This window comes from Vespula vulgaris, chromosome 5, assembly GCF_905475345.1.
Source record: "Vespula vulgaris chromosome 5, iyVesVulg1.1, whole genome shotgun sequence".
NCBI classification, from domain to species: domain Eukaryota; kingdom Metazoa; phylum Arthropoda; class Insecta; order Hymenoptera; family Vespidae; genus Vespula; species Vespula vulgaris.
This window is the reverse complement of record NC_066590.1, coordinates 1,596,213-1,620,000: the sequence shown is the minus strand read 5'-3', so window position 1 is coordinate 1,620,000 and position 23,788 is coordinate 1,596,213. Positions and strand designations below refer to the sequence as shown.

Below are 23,788 nucleotides of genomic sequence, written 5' to 3'. Positions count from 1 at the left end.
ATATATATATATATATATACACTATTGTATTTCAAATAGAAAAAACGAAAAAAGAAAAGAAACAAAGCAGATGGACCAAGGACAAATTTTACATATCGAGATAAGCAAAACGCAATATTGTTATTCGAAAGAACAAATGCATCTCAAATAACAGGGGTGGAAAAAAGAAGAAACGGAAGAAAAATAAAAGGAAAATAAATATAAATTTGGATCTTTCTTTCACTTACAAACCAATGACGCATTGATCGACCAAATCCATTTTGTTCTGTACGAGTACCGTCGGTATTTCGCCGCATTCATTTTCTACCTGAATAAAAGGAGAAAAAAAAAGAGAGAAAAGAAAAAGGGAAAAAAAATAATAGATAAAAAGATAAGCAAAGAAAGAAAATTATTAGGAAGATATGAAATATATACAATTCGATTTAAGTACACAACTTTATAGCTATCCCCAAATTATTTTTTTCTCTTTTTCTTTCTTCTTGTTCTTCTTCTTCTTTTTTTTTTTTATTATTAACAGCCTAATAAATGACTCAGCTTGGATACCTCGTCCTCGTTATAACGGTGTATGATAAAAAAAAAAAGAAAAAGAAAAAAAAGATAAAAAGAAGAAGAAGAAGAAGAAGAAGAAGAAAAAATGTTGCTCGTGTGTATTATGGTGCAGTGCCTACGGGGCATACAACGTCGGATAATTCGGTGTAAAACGAAGCAAAGGCTTCGTTACTGAAACGATAACGGTTACGCGTATCCTCCTCTACCACAATCCGTCCCCGAGAAAGGAGATAGAAAGGATGGAGAACACGCGTATCTGTCTCGTCGATTCGCATTAAGCGTCCAAGCTAACGCGAGCTTCGTTCTCGTGAACGAACGCGATTATCTACATCCTTCTCTTTGAGATACATACTCGCACATAATCGTACTCTTCGTATGTAATGTACATACGTGATACTTCTTTTCTTTCAACGCCCTAACTTTTATAACTATTCATATGTATACGTCCGTATGCATGATTTTTACGATTTAAAAAATAAAAAAGAAAGAAAAGAAAAGAGAAGGAAGACACGCCTCTTTTTTCTTTTTCTTATTTTAATTTTGTATTTTATTTCTTTTTTTTTCTTTTTAATCTTTCTCGCGCTTCGATCACATTACGTACTTACGTACCTTTAATTTCCACGAAGGAATAGCATCGAAAGAATTTCTATCGGTAGCAGAATAAGCAAGTACGCAAGCATGTGCACCGCGATAATAAGCCGCCGTTATGGCGTCGAACTCTTCCTGACCCGCTGTGTCCCATAGCATCAATCTCACGTCTTCGCCATCTACCCTGCGAATAAAAGAGAACGACAGATTTTGTCAGCTTAATAATAAAAAAAAAAAAAAAAAGAAAGAAAGAAAATGATTAATATCGTGGACCGAATCGTTACGATCACAAAAATGTATTCTAACGATCGTAAAGATGTTGGTTTTGAAAACGAAAAGTAATAATATAAAATAGAAACAAGATCTTTTTCGTAATCACACTTATCAATGGATAACTCTAAATATACGTTCTAACGATCGTGATAATGTTTATTTCGAAAAAAAATCAAAAATAAGACCAAGAAATTAATTTTAATAATTTTCCGTAACCATCGGTCATCGATATAATTATAAAAATATATTCTAACGTTTATCTAATGTTTATGGCAAAGAAAAAAAAAAGAAAGACAAAATTTTTGTTTGTAAACACGCTCAAGTACAATGAACTTAAAAAAAAAAGAAGATTAAAAAGAAAAAGAAAAAGAAGAAGGAGAATGAAGAAGAAGAAGAAGAAGAAGAAGAAGAAATATATAAATGTCTTACTCTATTTCTCGCTCGAGAAAATCAACGCCAATAGTCTTCTTATAATCCCTCGTGTAAGTACCCTTGCAGAACCTCTGAATCATTGAAGATTTTCCCACAGCGCCATTACCAACTATCACCACCTGCGGAAACGTTTAATTGTTGGAGAAAGAAATGATGGAGCACGATTTAACGCCGAGTGGAAAATTTACTTGGTCATTCTTCTATCGATATTTTACAGACATAGACACACACACACACACACGCGTATACTTATGTGTTATAAAGGGACAATGAATCATCCTAACGTCGTTCTAACCACCAGAAACGAGGGCGTTCACCCCATTTGAAATCTCGATCGATTCCCTCGAGAAACGAAAGAACCTAATTAAAAGCGAACCTAAAGGCCACCGCTTACAATCTTATCGCTCGTTCAAGTTCTTAATTACACACAATTTAGTTAGCTTAACTAACGAGCTATCAATTTGAAAGGAAATAAAAAAAGGAAGTTTTAAAAAGGAATAGAAGCAATCGAAAGAAAAGAAAGAAAGGAAATTCAGAAATAATAAAAAATAAAAAAGAATGAAGAAACATGATCGTTAGACGATCGGAATAGCATCGTTAACGCGATCAAAAGACCTGAGTCTAACGGTTCATCTCATAGGACACTTTCATACTCACACTCATTTACACACATATACACGCACACGCATACGCACTTTGATCTCGAATGGAATTCCGTGAATGAACGAACGAACGATTTCGTGGATACGCTTGTTAGACTACATCGAAGATTTGAAACTTTTCGTGAAAAGAAAACTTATTTAAAAATATACGTTATTATTAAAAACATATAATCTTGAATTAGACAAGAAAAATAGAACTTTAAAAAATGCGTTAGAATAAGCCAGCTGTTCTAATGAACGAGAAAGCAAGTTAGAACGAAACGAGATTATAATTGGCAAATAGTGAAAAATAAAAGGCACCTTCTCGTTTCTCTAATTCTCGAGAGATCGAGAGATCGAGTGATATCGAGAAATCGAAAGAAATCGATCCTTTTAGTTTTCCCACCTTGTAAACTCGATGTAAAATATACTTCAAAGTAGGTACCTAGCAAGGAGTGAAAAATAAAAGGCAGCATCTCGTTTCTTTAATTCTCGAGAGATCGAGTGATTTCGAGAAATCGAAAGAAATCGATCCTTTTAGTATTCCACTTTGTAAACTCGATGTAGGTATGTGCAATAACTTCAAAGTAGATACCTGTTAGTTCTCAAGGAACGATCATTCGACACGAGTAAAAAATTTGTTCACTTCTTTACGATCCGTTTAAGTACGTTTCGATTTTATACAGTGGACAACTTTCTACCACTTATCGATGACTACTTTTCATAGCGGTATTATAAATCAATAGTGTGTCACCGCGAGTATTACTTTCGAGTATAATAATTCGTGCGAAGACGATGAAAGGAAGAAGAAAAAAGAAAAGATTTTTCTTCTTTTTCTTCTATTTTTTTTTGTAAATAAAAAAGAATATATATATATATATATGAATGAAAATATTTTTCTCTTACTGGCTGTATTAATTTGTAATTACGAAATAACACGAATAAATTCTTTCGTCCGGATAAGAATTCAAATTCAAAGGGGATAAATTTATTTGTTTCGCTTTTTTAAGAATGAAAATTCTCACGAATAAGATCGTGTCGTTCGAATAAATTCAAATTCGTTTCATCATTCGAACGTATAAAAAATTTGACGGGCATTGAATTTGACACAAATCGAATGAAAAAAATAAATAAAGAAAGAAAGAAAGAAAGAAAGAAAGAAGGAAAGAAAAAAGAAGAGAAAGAAAGAATTACATATTTAAAGAAATAAAATATTCTTGATATTATCTGTTTCAAAGAAATACTCGAAACACGTTAGCCAGAGCGTGCCGATAAGAAAAACTCTGGCTTACGAGTCTCGCTCATTAACTATCCCTCGCACGTTCGAAACCTTGCCCTTGAAACTCCACTGTACCTTGTCGTTGTCGTCGTCGTCGTTGTCGTCGTCGTCCCTTTCGATTAGAGACCGCACATATTTCCGCGCGAACCTAAAGGATATCGTTGTGGATAAAAAAAAAAGAAGAAGAAAAAGAAGAAGAAGAAGAAATGAAAAAGAAGGAGATTCTTGGAGAAACGAAGTCAACGAGTTTTTTCAAGTCACGGTTCTACGATCGCCAGCACGTTCAACGACTTATCAAAGCATTATTTCACGATAGAGACACGTTAGAATTCTCGAGCCGATTCTACGATATAACATATAATAATTAAACTTTATGACTATTTCAAAATTATCTTATATCATCATTCCCGATAAAATGAATATATTTGAAGGGAAGAAAAAAAGGGGAGAGAAGAAAGAAAAATGAAGAGAAAAAGAAAAGAAAAGAAAGAATAATGAGAATAATCTTATGCTAATACTCGGTAAATTGAAATAGACACGCTCTTATGATTACCACGTTGAACGTCTTAGCCGGATGAACACATGCAACCGGTATGAAACGAAAGGAGACAATTTTGAGACGCGTTCGTTTTTCTTTAAGGTGAACACACGCTTTCCCGGCCTGTTTAGATGCCATCCACCTCTCTTTCCTGTTTTATAAACGTAATTACAGATGGACAGACAGATAGACACATACATAGACGTACACACCTTAATACGTAAATTAACGAAGTAATATAAAACGAGATATACATACGTATGTAGGTATTGTAAAAAAATTGCAAAGTAAAAAATTATATTTGTTTCGTTTACCTTGAGCGATAACTCGAGTTCTTCCTCCCGCATTCTGACCGTAACGCGATTAGCATAATATCCAGCCACGATACATGGTGCCCTCCTCTTCTTTGAACTCTCCTCTTCCGTTCGCTTCGTTACGTAAATTCGTCCTCCTCTCGACGAAGGAGGAGCTAAGATTCACCATCGACGATCGCAACTTTCTCGATAGACCAAATCGGCCACGTCGTCGCGCCTCGATCGCCTCATTATCGCGTTATTTCGATTTCGACGCTACTGTGCGCAGCGTTTTACCTCCTGCTACGTTCCTATATACCTTCTCTTTCTATCTATCTATATATCTATCTATCTATCTATTATATTCATCTATAGGAGATAGTTCTTTACTCTCTCTCTCTCTCTCCCTCTCTCTCTCTCTCTCTTTCTCTCTATTCCTCTTTCTTTCTCTCTCTCTCTCTCTCTCTCTCTCTCTCTCTCTGCCTCTCTCTAAGTTGTTAGTTAAAAAACAAATTTCAATATCACAAAGAGGGTAAACTTGCGACGAGCTGCCTCTAACTAAACGAACGGACTAACGAAATTAACGTAAGCACCAAATTTTTGCTTCCAAGAGGAAGAGCGCAACGCACAACACTGCGCGCGTCTACGATCGACTGAACACCTGTAGAGAAAAGCACCTGCTCCTGCGAACGGGCAGCATGATAGCTAAACGTATGGTGACTTCACGGCCTAGTGACATTTCTAGCGACTCAACCACGCCTCGATGCGATTTTACCCTGTAACCTTGAGGAGGACGTCCTCCATACTTACTTTTCTTCTTCATCGGACGATGATCTTTCTTTTTTTTTTTCTTTTACTTTTTCTTTTTTCTTCTTCTTTTTCCTCCTCTTCTTCTTTTCTTCTTCTTCTTTTGTTCTCTAGTGTCGTGATTTCACCTGAAAGAAAACTTCTAACCAAATAATGTTATTAACCGTAATAGGTTACATTTTTTATATCCTTTTTCTAATTTTCATCGTTCGATCTCACCGACATGTATATATCATTATTATCATATTAAATTTTCTAATAAATGTTTTGAAAAAGAAAAATTAAAATTATTTCAACGAGACTTCCTGAGAAAATCAGACGAGTTACGATGACAAATAAGATGGCTCTCTTGAAGGGCGAATCCGTTCGATTCACTAGAGCCCTCTTCCGATAGTAGTTTTCTACCTTATCGATGCTGGATCTGCACTAAAACGTTGATAATAATATTAATAATGATTAAATAATAACGATGAAGTATATTACAAATTTTCTCGTTACATTTTTAGAAGTTTGAATCATTCAAAAGAAAGAAAAAAGAAAAACAAGAATCTAAATGCAGCCATTAGCTCGCTAGTGCTTACGTTATACAATTATACAGATAATATTACAGATATCATTTTACGTAAGCAATACCGAGTGCCCAGGTCTCACCACGTGGAGGTTGCTGCTTATGGAGACCCATATAATTGAAATAAATTATAGAAAAGAAATATTATTCCAATGTCTTCGCGTTTACTCCATTAATCCGTTAACGAGTATTACATGCTGGAATGATAATTGTAGCTCGAACCACTGTTTGCATTTACGAGCGTAATAAACTGATTTCCGTTTCTTTTTCGTAAAGACGATTACGTATACATCGGTAATACTCATACATCGTTCAAAACAAATATTAGTGCGCGAAATGATTTACACGCACAGTATGAATGTAATTATGAATCACGATCGATTCGATTATGAAAAAGTATTAATATCATGCAAAAGGATTTTATTATTATTTATTAAAATGTCTATTATTACTTACGTGACCATCGCATAATTTAAATGAAAAATGTGCAAAATTAACTATTATAATATTAAAAAATATTAATTAGCTGCTCCTTCATTGAATTTAAACCGACCGACGCTGCTGACGCTAGAAAAATAAGGAAAGTGTCATGGCGACCGTTACCTGATTGGCTACTCGCTTATTACGCAATGGTCACGTGACACTACTACTCATGGATACATATTTCAAACGATATTCGTATAAACACTCTTTAAAAATTGTTATAAAAATCGATAAAACGATAATTAATAATTTTTCTTGTAAATACCAATAAAATTGATAAACTTGAATCGATTTTTATCTATGTACGTACGTATGTATTGTTGGGATGAGAGAGAGAACGGTAAAAACATAATACATATTTTTGTTATAGTGCTATATATAGATGTCATATATTAGATTACAAGTTTGAGATGATTCTTTGCAGAGAAAGAAGAAAAAACAAACAAAAGAAAAAGATAGGAAAAAATAAAAGAAAAATATATATATATATATTTATAGATAGATGTAATAATTTAAACGATATTCAATTGTTTTCTTTTTCCATCGTACGTAACAAAATAAAAATAAAAATAAAAATAAAAATAATAATAATAATAATAATAATAATAATAGTACAAATACTATAAGAACATATTACACACATAATCTTACTTATATAAATTCTTTTCTCTCTCTCTAAGGAGATTACTAAATAATTAAAATATTATAAAGGCATCATTATATATGTATATAAATTTAAGACTATTTCTTTAAACGAAGGAAATAAGTAGTATAAAGCATACACAAAGCATCGGTATTTAATTTATATACTCTAGAGGCATTCAATGAGTCTCGTCGATTCTATAACTTCCCGCCAACGCGTTTACACATGAAGCCCTTAAATATAATTATCCCATAGTTTTACATTATCCACAACGAGACGATCGTTCATCTCGTTGGAAATGTTTATTATTATTATTACAACTCGTTCGGGTAGAGCACGCATGTTTTCTGCGCGCAAATAACAGCGAGGAAATGAAGAAATGTATAATGAAGGAAGACAAAATGTTAAAGTAGAGAGATCTTATGTGAAAATTGTAGTAAAACGACTAATAAAACCGTAAAAGTACAATATATATAAAAATGTGTGTATATATAAAAATGAAAAATACTTCAGAATGTTGTTGAATATAACGAACGATTAAATATCTATAGCTGCGTCAGCACGAATATGCAAATGAGAAGAGTTTGTAAACGAACGTTAACGCTCTAATTATCTTGGAAATCTATGTGGTTTACCCTTCACCTTTCGCAAAAGGTACACCCACCAATAATTATTGTTCATGCATCAACAGTATACATAATTCTAGCTTATTGACATTCAAGGTAAATTCTTGTAAACTTTCATATGGTCGATCTTAGAAGACGACTAACTTGTTAATTCTTTTTTTTTTTATTTTGAACACTTAAAAACAGGTTTTGTTGTAGTTGTTATTGTTGTTGTAATTGTTGTTATTGTTATTGTTTCTTTTATCTTTCTTTAAGATTATTTGCATTGTCTTAAAATACTTCGTATGTGTGTGTGTGTGTGTGTGTGTATGTGTGTATTATGTTTTTTACGTTTGATATATACGAATTATGACAAAAAGTGAATACACACCAATTAATGTAGACATAAAAAGAACTTTTCGTTAGGTTATCGTCAGCTGTTTTGGACGGACCAGTTGCAACCGTTCTGAATTTTCAAAATCCATAATAATAAAATTCTCTTTATATACATTTCACTCAAATTAAAATCTGTGAGTAGAAGAATTAATCTAATTCGTTATAGTATAAGAAAGAAGAAGCAGAAGAAGAAAGAAAGTAAAAGAAGAAGAAGGAATGATCTTTAATGGACTATGGTCCGTCATATATGAAATTTGCAATTAGAAGCACGAGGCGTCATTCGTCATATGAATGATACACAACGTTCGTACCAATTATATTTGAACGGTACCTCGTGCTTCAATAGTACTTTAATAATTCTTTCATAGGCCATCCTTTCGTCAAAAATTGGATGAAAAGTTCATTCGTTTATCGAGTAAAAACTGCCAAAACATTTGACAGAGATTTGTCTTTTCACAATACTTTTACGGAAAAAACATCACCTATTTTAAATGTATCTTCCCACGTAATTAATTTCTTTTTTATGACGATGATGACGATGACGACACGATGATGTAATATATAATAATAAAATAATAATAATATTAATAATAATATTATTAATAATAATAATAATAATAATAATAATAATAATAATAATAATAATCGTTGATCGCTACACATGGTCGTGTCAAAGGCAGTTAATATCTACACTTATACGCGTTTTCTTAATGTTAATATCTAAAATAATATATATATATATATATATATTTATATATATATAATACGTAACATGTATTTCTGTTTCTAAAAATTATCAAAGTGCCAATGTCCTTGTAAAATTACGAATTGGCGAATTGACAAACTCGTTATATCATTTTATGGCAGCCTGAATACGTAAATGAAAAAGAAATAATTAATTGTACTACTAGCAAAATAAATGATACCATTTATCTTTAATGTGTGTGTATATAAAAAAAAAGAAACAAAAAAACAAAACAAAACATAAAAAGACCCCTAATATTCTATTATAAAGTGTACTATATTCTCAAATATCACAAGCATTCATATCTCGAATGAATGCTCATCATAACTCTGGACTTTTCGTCTATCGACGATAAAGTACTATTGAAGCACGAGATATCGTTCATTGTACGAATGATACGACGATCGTGCGAAGCCAACTGAAAATTATAAATGTCTTCTTCGGTTTCTCAATACGCAGATGCTTCCTTATATTCCGATCCCTCCATTGTGAAGAAATCTTCCAGTTTCCATTGAAGAGTTTCGAACGTCGGCCTCTTCATAGGATCTTTGTTCCAACATTCTAACATAATATCGTATAGTGCCGTTGGACATCCAGGTGGACAAGGCATTCTATATCCATGTTCTACCTGGTTTAATACTTCTGCATTCGTCATACCTATGGAAAATAATAATTATTATCCAACGTGTTCTACGAATAAACGTTTAAATATTATAGCGATATAAGTATATCGCAGTACCTGGATATGGTATTCTTCCAAAAGTAACGAGTTCAGTAAGAAGGATACCAAATGACCATACATCAGACTTAATACTGAATTTACTGTAATTAGCAGCTTCGGGAGCAGTCCATTTAATTGGAAATCGTGCCCCTATACGAGCTTCGTATTCGTCCTCTTTGATCAGTCGAGCTAAACCGAAATCTGCTATCTTAACGACATTACCATCCGCTACTAAAACATTTCGCGCAGCCAAATCTCTATGAATATAATTCTGTGATTCTAGATACGCCATACCAGTGGCTATTTGTGCAGCCATATCAATTAATTGCTGTAATTTCAAAGCTCTTCCTCTTACTCCTATGAAGAAAATAAGCTTATCATCAATTAATCCATTGCATAATAGAAAAAATATATATATAATGAAACAATAAAAACAATATATATATATATAAATGTATCTATATTCAAGAGATTACCTTGCAAGTATTCTAATAAACTGCCATGCCTCATCAATTCGGTGATAATATAAATTGGTTCTTCCATTGTACACACGGCATAGAGCTGAATTAATTTTGCATGTCTAAGTTTCTTCATAATTTGTGCTTCTGCCAAAAAGTCTTTCGGATCCATGGTGCCTGGTTTAAGAGTTTTGATAGCTACTGGTGTCGTGTTATTCCATTGTCCTTCCCATACTTCTCCAAACTGACCCTGTCCCAGTTTCCGCAAAAACTTAAGGGATGAACGATCTATCTCCCATTGGTCTCGTGTACGATGACTAAGGCCTTCCGTTACAGGTTTCTCAACCTATAAACACACCAGATACGGGCCAGTCAATGGCTAACATATTCTAAAGCCTTTCTAAACAAAAATGCATCCTCTTTGTATCAATACCAAAGCTCTATGAATAATCTTCGATAGTTCTCCACCGACAGAATAAAAACTGTTTGTGTTAGAAAGAGTATAATACTCTGACAGTTTTAAAAAAGAAAAAAAAAGAAAAAACTCAGAGTATTCGATATGTATTTTGTAAGCAATATGTATCCCATAAAAACCTACATAAAAGATCTTTAATAACGTGGCTCAAGCTATACACAACTACGCGTTAAATGCAAAATCTATTGCATGGAATAAAAACTTGCTAATGATTTTAAGGGGACTACCTAATTATATATATGTGTGTGTGTGTTTATGTTTTGCAGATTAGAAAAAATCTTGTGAATTTAAGGAAACAGCAAGAATATATTATATGTTAGAAGCATCTTCCTGAATGTTTAAACTGGAAAAAAAAAGCACAACGTCATACTAGAAAATTATAAAGAGGCCTTGTAGTATACCTAATACTATTACAAAACAACGATTTGATCGAATTACGTAACGTGATAATGTCGGGCTAAATTAAAAGTGTAGAACGATCGAAAAAGTTCACACAATGCAGCAACAAAAAACGCGGATATAGAAAGCAACAAAGAGAAGCAGAAATAGATTGTATTAGTAGCAAAAAATCTTAAAGCAAAATCACCTATATTATTTGTGTGCCTTATCGTTCTCATTCATTTTTTTTTATATGTATGTATATATGTATGTATGTATGTATGTATGTATGTATATATATATATACTTTTTATATCGAAATAATTAACAAATCATATATTGTTTCACATCCAATAACGATGAATATATATATATATATATATATATATATATATATATATATATATATATAGATGAAAGATCATATTACTATATCGATCAAAATTAGGATAATATCTCTCAGAATAATATATTAAAATTTTTCATCATCCTTAAACAAATTAGATTACTTACATGGAAGTTACGAGGAGCCAACGTTGTATGCAGGAATGAATATCAATAAGCATCTTTATAATTGTTAATAAATAAATATATATATGTATATATATATAAATTATTAATATAAATAAATATTTAAAAAATATATCGTAAGAATTTCATAAATAATCGAATGATATCGATAACAAAAGATATCGATCAATTGTTGGTAAAATTCTAATCGAATCTACGATTATTATTCGATATTAAACGATCGAATAAGAATCATTGTGTGTGTGTGTGTATGTGTCTATGTATATAAAATAATCGATCGAATTTGTTAAACAAATGAGGTTCGAATAGATAGATATATGCACAAAGGTATTGAAACTCTTCGTAAACAGGATACTCGTATTTCGAGTAATTTAAATGGCCCGTAAAAACCGCAACGTCAGTAGCCACATGATAACATGGTGTTAATAGTGTGCATGCATTCGTATATATTTTATAGCGAGAAAGAATTAACACACACATAAACGTTCTCTGAAAACAATTTTACTCCCCACTATTTGTGCAACCGCGCGAATAATAGACCAAATAAAATTTTATTTACACCTATTGCGACGTATTCGAACTGTACTTCGTATGTTCTCTATCCAATATTCCATTAAAAAATTATCCTATTTATTTTATATATATATATATATATATATATATATATATATATATGTATGTATGTATGTATTTATATGTATGTATGTGTATGTGTGTGTGTTTCATTTGAAAGACAATAAATATATTGAAAATAAAAGAGTATGAATGTACTCGTTAATTATTCACGCTATTTATCGATTATCCATAACCTATTGCAGATAGTTTTTTTATTTTTTATTTTTTATTTTATTATTATTTTTTTTTTATCTAGATGTATTCTACATATGAACCAATGATTATGAATTACGAAATGATTATTTGATGATTATTGTTTTAAAATATTTTGATATTTCTAGTTTGGATTATTACAAAATTATTTTTTTATAAGATAACAAATAAAAGTAGTAAGTATATTTATTCTTGAAAAATAATTCTTTTATGCAATTTAATGTTAAGAATAGCACGTTACAAAATATTTTTAATATCTCAAATGACTTGGAACGCTTTCATCAGCGGCCCATAATATTTTCATTATTTCCTCGCTGACATACTTTGTTTGAAAATTTTGTTATTTTTTATATTGTAAATTATTCAACAATATACGTGAGAAGAACGAGAAAGGGAGATAGAGATAGATTGTTAACTATTGAGGTCATCTATTGGAAGAACGCATTGCGTTTTAATGCTTAGGAAGATATATAAATTGCACCATACTAAACATGCCTGAGAATTTTCAATGAGCCTATTTAATCCTGTTAAAAAGATGATCACAGATCGAGAACGATAAAAATACCAATCGGATACGATTATATATAGACCTTGTAAAGGATTTATGCTTACTTATGTATTTATATATGTATGTAACAAAACTGGATTTGTGAATTTTAATTTAGCTTGGCAAGAAGATCTTTGCTATTTATAAAAGTTAATTAATCATTTGCTTTAATGTCAAAGCAATATCATCAAATATTTTTTTTTTGCAAGCTTACAATATGTTTATATATGTAAAAAGATAAGGACAAACTTCGTATCGAAATATTTTCATTAAAGGAAGAAGAAAATAAAAAATTAATGTTTCCGAATAAATATGAAGAAAAAATGGTCAGTCCCCTTAATAAAAAGTATAATATAATGATAATGCAGAAACATATAAATAAACAAAAAATCTTTGCTACTATATATGAAGCAAATAAGGCAAATACTGAATTATCTAATTACATGCGAAGTGACGTACGATTTAATAGGATTATATAATTTACTAGTTATTCCCACATATGTGTGATGCTAATGTATATAACATATATGAAATATAATATCAGGAACATATACATACAATCCACTTCCATAGCACACACATTTTTATTTATGATGTGTATATATATATATATATATATATATATATATTTGTTTCTTTTTTTTTTAGGAAGTAATCAGTACCTGTGCTATTGTAACATATTCAAATTTTCTTACAAAATGTACTTAGAAATGTATAACTATAATAATTTAGGAACAGTGCATAAGAGTCAATGGATTAAAAATCCAGTCTTATAAGAAACTCATGAATTTAAATCACTATGCAGAGTCTCTCAGGTACATATAAAAAAATATATCTTTTAATTATAATACACTTTTATATTAGATGTAGTCTTTCATAAGTGATATTCTTATTCTTTGTGATAATATATTAAATGTAATGGACAGTCGTGTAGTATACAGACAGAGTAAAATGTCACTGAGATACCCTGCATTTGGTAAATATTTTATGCACACAAATATCACTGGTAATTCTATGAATTGTCTCAACTTATGAAACAGTGCCATGTAAATAGCGCCTAAGCGCATTGTGTGTCCCTGTATGTGCTTGTGTGCAACAACTATGTAAAAAGCTATGATGTACAATAAAGTACATAAAGAATCATGAAAAGAATTAAGTTTCCAGCCGAATGCTTATAATCTAATGCCTTTGGAACATAATTCCATACAGGACAGGCTTGTGCTGTACGTGTAGAGAAGACGATTCAAAGTAATTGCGTTAAGAAGAAAAAATGACATGTTATGTTATATTGGGACATTCAATTTACCAAGAAAATCCAGCAGGAAGTAGGGCAAGCAATAACAGAGAAACAAACACAATTCTATTCAAATATCGAACTTTGTGGAAACATTTTAATGAAACTATGTTGTTCTCAAACCTCGATTTCCTTATAACTGTAATATATCTAAAGTGTTATTACATAATTAAATATATTATGTAGATTTTTTATAACTTTGAGAGATGTATACTACATTATGTAGACATAAGAGTGATTTTGTTTAAAATAAGCTATCAAAAAAAAAAAAAGAGAAAAAGAAAAAAAATGAATCTGTGGATTTAATATCACTAATAGTTCTGCTTAAAATCGAAGAAGTATTTAATATTGTGATACCTCGATTATTGGAACAACGAAACAGGAACTTGTAAAACATTAAATAAACAGAAACAGATTGGATTGATTCGCTTATCGATGATCGAGGTTCTATTCTGATATTTTTTACATGCATTTTTTATTGGATTGCCCTAAATAGTCTGTAGGAATAGATAACTCTTTTAACAATAAAATACAATTTAAAATTAAAATATTTTTGTGCTATATGCATAAAGCCAGTCTACTCGGTACTGGTTCGAGAGGTTCAAAAGATAGACCAATGTGTCTAACTTCATATAAATACAATATCATTTATTCTTATTAATTGGTAAATCTATAATTCTATGAGCTATAATAAATTTTCCCTCTTTCCGAAAATATTAAATTCTATATAATTGCATTTTTTAACATTTTTGTAGATATGAAATTCTCTACAGTTTGCTTTGTCTGTATCACACACACAGTAACACCATGTATATAAAATAAGGACTGATGTCTTGTATCACTGTAAAAAGCATGCAATAAGGAATTTTTTGTCTTGCTGATATAATAGTGTATGCATGATGCAAAGCCATGTATGAAACAGCCACAGCATTCTAATAACATGAAATTTATTATCCTTTGAACAATATTTTATGTTCTTTGTAGAATATCAGTTAAGAGATACGAGCATTTGGATATAGTACTGTCAATGCTCCTCTCGAACTGGGTTACAAATTGAGCAGACTGGCTTTAAAGCGAATTCAACTGGAGTTTAGACAGTATACCAAAAATTTACAATATGATCAATCTACACAACACACGCATTAATTTGTAAGCAAAATCGTTTGCTTCACCATTTGCAATTATTCTAAAAAAGCACAAAATTACCAATATTATAACCACATTTTTAAAAATAAAACATGCTCTAATATTTACTTTTTCACTTTAATAAATTACAAAATTGTATTTGCATTCCATATGAAGAAATTTCTACAAAAGTACTTTCTTTTTATTCAAAATCTAAAATAACAAACTTCTCTTATAGAAATCTGTTTGTAGAAATCTCTTAAATGTTTTTCATTTTATTAGTCAAACAGAAGGTGCATTTAACCAATAAAGAAAATCTTTTAGTACAATCTTTAATGCTGTGAGAAACACCTCTTTTTTGACATGCAACAAGCTGTCTAAACTCCATTTAAATAAAATAAAATCTTTCACATGATTCATCCAAATTTGAACTTTGTTTCTCCTTACCTGCACACACGGTTTACAGAGATTTACACACAATCCATCGGCATCTTTACTGTAGTGTTCAACAAGATCTTGAAGATTTCTAAATGTGGTCCGCCTAGCAATGAAAAAGCCTCCTTCGTCCAATTGTCGTATGCGGTAATGCTTGACGGTATCTCCATCACGTACTACAAATATAATTTATATTACATCAATTTGACGGAAGTTAAAAATTAAAAGAATTCTCTTAAATATAATTAGCGCTACATATATTACCTGAAAGAGAATAATCATTGTGACGGCTTTCGGAATCTCTAATCAAAAATGCACCATGATCATTTTCTGGTAATAATAATTTCTTTTCTGCCTCAATTCGTTTTATCTTCCTAAAGTACCACCTAAAAAATATATACAAAAAAAAAACCACATTATAAACGAATATACGGCAATAAGTAAAAAATCTATAAAAAATATAATTACAATAGAAACAATGAGAATATAAAAAATGTAATAAAATTACTTCATTAGATCGCATTAATGCAATTATACATGTGGTAATAATAACACAATATTATCGTATCTATGTGTCATAAACACGATCATCATTCAAAGAATATAGATAGATAGTCATCGAGTATAGATAGTATTTATCACTGTGTACATATTTAATAAAAATCACATTACATTACATTACATTCCATTACATTACATATTATTTAATCTTCTATTATAAATATATAAAATCGATAATATTATTAAAATAATATTACAGAATTTATAATACGATAACAATATTAGTTAATCATAAAATAAAAAGAAAAACAAAGAAACGCGACAATTTTTTCTGGAGTACTTTCAAGAAGTAGTTGTTCTTGTAACTTGATTTCTAAAAAAAAATACCTTTCCTTTTTTAGTAACATCGTACTCCATCATTTTATTTTCTTATCTTTTATCACTTTCGATTGTTATGGATTCTCAAACATTATAAATTTAATAAACAAGCAATAAATAATGCCATAAACAATAGTACTCTTTTTACAGTTTAAAAAAATACAAAAATATAAAATAATTTGTGATGGAATCGTTACTGAATTTAATATATATATATATGTGTGTGTGTGTGTGTGTGTGTGTATACATACACATATATATTAAATTCTATACACGTAAAAACATAGAGGGAAAAAAGGAAAGGAAGTAGTGCTTATCTTCACTGATTAACAGACAGAGGTGCTCAACCAAACTATTAAGGCTGGGAGAGGCAAGAGAAATACTGTTGGTGAAAGCAAGGTCATATTAGCTGGCTATTATACAGAGAGAAATTCAATAGGTGAAAATGTAACAAAGAAAACACAGTACTATTTACGGGTAATGCAACGATCCACGTTTATACAACATTCATTGTATCACAGTGTTATTAAATTTGAATATTATGAAAGATGCCAATCGCACTGTCCATTCCAATAGATAACTGTAAAACATTTTGCGAGTTGCATTTTAAAGAGTACAAATCGAATGGAATGGAAGGAACTACTTATTCATACTTCCTAAGATCGAGCGAACTAATACGACAACGATATCGAACGATCGTGTTTAAAAAATCGAGGTAAAAATGTCGATCGAATCATGATTTCTAATTCTTAATCTCAAAAGAAAAACAAATAAATAGTTCGTATTACTTACGGTTCAGCTTCTATCGATTTTAACTTAGCAACATAATTGCTAGGTATATAGCCTTCTTTTCTAGTCCGTTTACTTCTGGCTAGCCACCAATCTCCTTGGGTATCGTTGAGTATTTCCAAATGTTCACCCTTCCGAAAGCTGAGATCTTCGTCTGTACGAGCATCGTAATCGTAAAGCGCTACGAATATCTTAGCACTTGGCACATTAGCATCTGGAATTTGTGGGACCGGCCTTATAGGATCAGGAGGTGGTGTTGGCACTGGACTAGTTGGCGATACCACAGCATCTATGTTGGGATTGCCTATCCTATCAGAGTTGTCTTTATCCGGATCTCTGCTACTGCTGAAACAGTTCCCCATGTTTGCTCTTCGTTACTTCTTAACTTCTTCAGGATATAAATTTCACTGTTGTTGCTTCTCCTTTACGATATACAACACTTCATTACTCGGGCTTAACTTAGACGTTTTTCACGTCTGATTCTCGTACATCAATATCTTAGCATTATATATGGTAATGCGAACAAGGGAAACTAGATTTTTCGCGAGACACCGACGGACGGGCGAAAACACTCATGGTGAAGGTACCCAACGGAATGTAACTTTCGTACGAGCTCGTGCTCGCACCCGAACTTATCCGAACGGTTAATGGCCTCGGCTAAATGTCGTACAGCAGAGGGCGTATTCCACTCGAGAAACGTCAATGAGTACCGACATACGATTGGACGATACGCGTTCTTATCTATGAACGCGCGAAAATCAAAATTGTTTGTATGCCGTAGAATACTTTGTCAAATATATTCAAACAAGTTTTTATGCGGACACATTTTATTTATAGCGTTTGATCAAAAATACATCTCCAATACCATGATTCCGATATTGTTGACCATTTGTAATGCTTAATATTCAAATGAGTCGTTTTATTATATTACACATGTGATTGACACCATATAATACTACAAATTTCGATTGCTTTTTCAAGAATACATATAAACACATTATTTTTATTGTTTACATTCACGACTTGTGTCTTTTTAAATTATAACAAAATAATTATGTAACGCAGTCACGCAGAATTTTACCATTCAAGGTTATTTCGTTTGATCTATATGTCGCGATAGATTTTTTTTTTTTTATGATATGCATTGTGATGTTAAATTTTTATTTTCTTTTTTTCATTTCTTTCTTTTTTTTCTTTTCCTGAAAAATAGGTTGAATCGAAAGTTCGTACGTCTCTGTGTTACATAAAAGATCAATAAAAATAATATGTTTGTTATATTTTATACATTATTATTTTTTAACTATGTATATATATATATACCATAACCATTAAATATATCTAGTAATAAACAGTAAAATTGAATTATTTTCCATTCGTTAACCTTTGCATCAAATGCATAACTCTCAGATTCACGATCTTAAGATTATAATTATTTTTAAAATCGACAGAGTATGTAATATATAATACAGTACGTATGTGTGTGTGTGTGTGTGTGTGTTTGCGTATAGTGCAGAAAATAAATTTTCATTTTTCTTTTTACCTGCATTTTCCAAATAATAATATTTTTCTATATTTGAAATTTGTTACAATAAATCAAATATTGAAATCATTCAAATGAAATTATATCAAGTACAGAAGGTCTAATTATATCTCGTATAACGTACATAAATAAAAGTAGCACATATTTCATTTTATATCTATTAATTACCTAACTATTTAATGTCCGCCATACATCGTAGTACTTTATTCTTTAACCGTTTAAATTTAACGATAACTTGTGTGACAGATTTATCCAGCACGTAATTTTCCTATGTTAACACATACATATTTTTTCTATATTCAGCTAGCTTACGAACTAATCTCACCCCTATTACCGATCTCTTTTAAAAACAATAAATTATATATTTTATAATTAAACGATAAAAAGCAAATACGAAATATTAAGGACTCATAATTAAGTATATCATTAAATAAAATAAGAAAACAATTAAATAGCCTTTTTCGTCGACTTTTGTGAATTCCATACATCCTCTAACTATGCTAGTGAATGTTTTCTATATTATAATATATTTTCCATGTGTATAGACATAAGTCATATTGTACCATGAATGGTGATGTTTTATTACAGCAGTTAATGTTCTTGACACAATACCAATGAAGCTCGAAAGATCGAATAATCTTTTAGATGTATTGACCTGATATTACCATAAAAGTATAAATTGGGAGACGTGTTTAATTTATAAGCAAATCGCAATGATAATATAACAAAATAATGTATGTATTGTATGTAGCGTATGTATTCTTATGTATTTACCATTAGGATTTTTATGACAAATTTGTTAATCACAATACAACGAATACTTTACTATAATCAATAAATTAGATGATAATGAATAATTTTTAGTCTTTTTTCTTGAATGAATAAATGAAATTTTTTGTAAGGAATGTAGGAAGAAAATGAGTAGTTAAAAATTACATTTTTAACTGGATATTAATAGTCTAATGAAATGCTGTACCGTTGTGAATAAAATTCTAAAAAATAAGATAATGAAGAAGAGGATTTGCACGTTGGCACATTTGGTATTAGATACAACAGTTACAAATAGTAGAACATAATGTTCCAAATGTGATACTTATTAATAGTACAGGAATATGTTAAGAAACTCTTAATTATAGCTTCCTATTCACACTTATACAAAAAGTGTGACAGTAGTCCAGTCTATCGAATTGTATCACAAAATAAGTCAAAAAAATCAGTAACAGGTTGAATAACATAAGTATATAATAATTAAACTTAAATAACAAATGAAATGTCAATAATTATCCTAATATCGTCTTGTTACTTCAGGCTTTTCATACAGGAAGAATATAAACATGAAAACTAATGGAAGAAAGATGTGTAAATTCATTTCTATATACAATACAGTCGTCATAAAGAATTTATACACTTGAATATAACGATAATAAACCATAAAATTAATATTAATGACTCATTCAATTGTAAGAGCTAATGCTTCTTATACTATTTAAAATGATATAAGAAACCTTTCAAAATCATGTAATTATAATTAATCATTGAGACTATAAGCAAGTAAAGATATTCTTTAAACTCAATCATACTTATATACTATATTTATCATATGAAAAATATGTTTGTGAATCATATTTTTTATAGATAATATATGAACTATGCCACTGTTCTTAACAATTTTTAATTCTGTTTCTTTTTTCTTTTTCTTTATTTTTTATTTTTTTTTTTCTTTTCTTTTAGAATAAAATAACTTCAGGTAGATAAGTGTTATAGAAAGATGCAATGATGAAAATATAGCTGGCACTTTATAAAGCTGTAAAGAACATTAGCATAGTGTAGACTTAATAATATATTCAATTTCTATATTCTCAGCTGTAATTAATAATACGGATCTTGTATATTGATTAATCTAATCCTAAATTTCTTGATACTAAATAAAGCAGGTTTGAACAAGATAGGCCAACATAATTTTTATAAGTAACCTGAGGTGTACTACAGATATACAAAAATGTAAAACGATTTAATATTAATATAACTATAAGATGCAAATCAGAAGAATATAGAACCATTACTAAACCGTTTTGCATCCTTGATTAAATGTAGGTACGAGTGGCTTGTATCAGGCTTTGTTGGTCACATTTAAGACGAAATTAACTGCCTACTTAAACATCGAAATTTCAATATAAGACATCAGCATCAGTGCAATGGGTATCATACTTTACGATAGATGTTCATAGCCCTAAGAATTATTTGACCAGGTCATTACAGCACACCACCATTCACGCGAAATATCGTATTGTTTTGCCAATGTATGTTAAGTGTCAAACATTACTATCTGGTTTACTACTATAGCCCATTGGTTGAGCATTTTCAACGAGCGTTGACTGCATACTTGATGAAGGAGTTTGCGTTTCCATTGCTGCTGATCTCATTTCCCCCCACGATGCCCTGAAATGTATCATTTTTCATAAAATAAATGTAATTATTTAGTATATTGTACTTTACAATAGAATATTTCCTGCATTATATATTCTCAGCATATTGAATATTCATAATATAATTATACATGCATTTTTAAATGCGCTCGAACGTTCGTATCTAATTAGATATTTCCTTTTTTTATTAGATATAGCTGCAATAAATAAATTGCATAATGCACTTTTGTTTATATAAATAAGCACAAATGCCATTACATAATTTCATAAATAAAGTATAAAGAGCCTGAAGATAAAAATAAAAGTATCTTTAATATATAATCCTTGATACGCAAATATTAATTAATTTTTTGTGATTTTTATCCTTGTTGAATAAATAAAATAATAGCTATATAAGAAATATAACGTAAAAATGCATTGAAAATGTAATGATTGAATATTAGTTTATGACGATGACACATATGCTAGTTATCAAGTCCAATTGCAAAAAATGGAAAGATTACGTAAGCATATAAAAAATTAGCAAACAAGACAAGCATGCATTCATGAGACATATAGAATTAGCTTGTACGCTACAAGCTGTCATATTTACGAATGCGACGAGGCTATTCACATAGGGATAACATTGAATTTTATATATTATTGCCTGGTTAGTGAAGTGGTACAATGAATATCTGATGTTTTATGTAGGCCTCCAGACATCAGGATCCTCCATGAGTGTGGTATGGTGATCTGTAGTAGGAGGTACTGTACCCTGTGGGGAGCCCACACCCGACGACGTCATTCCTGCCGGGTCGGGCCTGGTTCCTCTGTTATTGTGTCAGTTAATTAGTAAATATAGACACACATTCCTTCAATTTGTATATATATAAATATATATATATATATATCGATTGTAACATATATATCTTTCATCATTTTCAATATTTAAAAGCATTAAAATACGATCACAAAAATGCTCTACATAATTTTTAGTCCCCAATATAATCTTAGACTCTTTATCAGTTATTTTGATCTTAAACATACATGTACAAAAACCAAAGCAATAATTTCAATAAGTGCAAGTAAAACCAACACAGTGATAAAAATCCATCCATAAGCAAATTATATACGCATTGTTTGACGCATGAACACACCACACTTTCTTCCCCATTGTTGAAAGCAAATACGAATGATGATAAAAAATACACAAGAAATTATAATAACTTTGAAATTCATAAAATTTGAACTTTTTGTATCATTTGCTTTGTTACATTGATGTCGATTATCATATACTCTATTATATATCATTTCATAAAATTTATTTGTATAAATATGATAGTTATGGCTCTTATGTAATTCCTAAAATAATGCTTTATAATCTTTACTTACTTTCTTCCAATTGACATTAATCCATATATTATACCAGTCGCAAAAATAAATCCACTACCAAGTATGCTATTTATCCCTGGACAAAGGAAGACCGGTGGCAATGCTAATCTAAAATAGTTAAAAATACATGACGGTATTATCTGAAATTCTAAGATTTTTATCAACGAAAAATTATTGTAAAAATTGAGAGATAAAAGTTTATATATATATATATATATATATATATATACACACATACATACATATATATATAATGCTTACACGCAATAAGCTGCTGCTCTATTCCAATAAGGTTTGCTCTCCACCATATCACTTAGATTTTGGACAAAATCGATGAACATACAACAACAAGGTGCTTCGATCATCAAAACTATAAAACCAGCTACCATCTGCCATATACCGCTAAGAAAACAGATTATCGAAGCTAATAAGATCGTTGCACAATTCCAAGCTCCCAGAAAGATTGCGACTGTAACAAATATAAATACGATTGTAACAAAGATATTCGTATGAATATAAAAACGATTAATATTCTATTGGCACGACTTAACAAAAAGTATATCTGCTATCACAAAAGAATAGTTGCAAGTAAAATCGAGATAATATAAAATTTAGCTAGATTAGAATATACGAGTAAAGCACTATAAAGGAGATCAAAAAAGATATATAAAAACTAACTGAAACCGCCTACAGTGCCGAGCCCTCGCCCAGCATATTTCATCCACCAGGGAATATCGTCCTTAGCGACAGGATCCTGGCCAGGCCTTTGCATTATCGATGCTATTTTTTCACCGAACGACTACAAATAAACGAACGGTATTAACGAGAAACGCAATTAACGTAATTAAGGCTCGTCAACGAATCTTCTTATCACAGAAAATTACCATTTTTATTGTACTAGATCCACTTCTTTCGTCAGCTGACAGCACTGACAATGCCGCTGAACTCTGTTGATGTAGAGAAAATCGACCCGTGAGATACTTCTCTATATCACTATGTGTACGTGTGTGTGCTCTATCTTATCCATGATTCAAGTAGAGCAGTAAGATAGGAGTGTGACTTTAGTTTTTACGAAGTATCTAAAATTAACAGACCAAGATAGAGGAAGAAGATGAATATTGTAATAGATATTAATCGATTCGAAGATATAA

At 30.5% G+C, this 23,788-nt stretch overlaps 3 protein-coding genes across 6 annotated transcripts in view; all 3 read right to left on the bottom strand.

Moving 5' to 3' along the window:
* The window catches only part of LOC127063936 (ras-related protein Rab-23), a 7,952-nt gene extending 1,885 nt beyond the window's left edge, over positions 1-6,067 (bottom strand). The window contains exons 1-4 of one of the 2 annotated variants that reach the window (XM_050994288.1): positions 4,615-6,067; positions 1,840-1,961; positions 1,159-1,321; positions 228-307 (exon numbers count right to left, since the gene is read on the bottom strand). In XM_050994288.1, the coding sequence (XP_050850245.1) occupies positions 228-307; positions 1,159-1,321; positions 1,840-1,961; positions 4,615-4,647 (398 nt within the window). In that variant the 5' untranslated portion in view covers positions 4,648-6,067. The remainder of the gene's footprint in view (positions 1-227; positions 308-1,158; positions 1,322-1,839; positions 1,962-4,614) is intronic. The other variant, XM_050994289.1, reaches the window with a different exon arrangement.
* An 850-nt stretch (positions 6,068-6,917) lies between these two features.
* LOC127063929 (tyrosine-protein kinase Src42A) lies at positions 6,918-17,949 on the bottom strand. 2 transcript variants are annotated; one of them, XM_050994278.1, is made up of 6 exons: positions 17,304-17,949; positions 15,897-16,018; positions 15,645-15,808; positions 10,038-10,359; positions 9,580-9,918; positions 6,918-9,497 (listed from the first exon to the last, which is right to left on the bottom strand). In XM_050994278.1, the coding sequence occupies exons 1-6, from the start codon at positions 17,660-17,662 to the stop codon at positions 9,289-9,291; spliced, it is 1,515 nt and encodes a 504-aa protein (XP_050850235.1). In that variant the 5' UTR covers positions 17,663-17,949; the 3' UTR covers positions 6,918-9,288. The 2 variants fall into 2 exon arrangements, with proteins under 2 accessions (XP_050850235.1, XP_050850234.1); XM_050994277.1 differs by having other exon boundaries at positions 10,038-10,365; positions 17,304-17,947.
* Positions 17,950-18,109: 160 nt separating this feature from the next.
* Positions 18,110-23,672, bottom strand: LOC127063937 (calcium channel flower). 2 transcript variants are annotated; one of them, XM_050994292.1, is made up of 6 exons: positions 23,522-23,671; positions 23,316-23,436; positions 22,899-23,106; positions 22,638-22,745; positions 21,913-22,075; positions 21,131-21,279 (listed from the first exon to the last, which is right to left on the bottom strand). In XM_050994292.1, exons 1-5 carry the CDS (start codon positions 23,522-23,524, stop codon positions 21,949-21,951), a joined length of 567 nt encoding a protein of 188 aa, XP_050850249.1. In that variant the 5' UTR covers positions 23,525-23,671; the 3' UTR covers positions 21,131-21,279; positions 21,913-21,948. The 2 variants fall into 2 exon arrangements, with proteins under 2 accessions (XP_050850247.1, XP_050850249.1); XM_050994290.1 differs by lacking the exon at positions 21,913-22,075 and having other exon boundaries at positions 18,110-21,279; positions 23,522-23,672.
* Between the last annotated feature and the right edge of the window lie 116 nt (positions 23,673-23,788).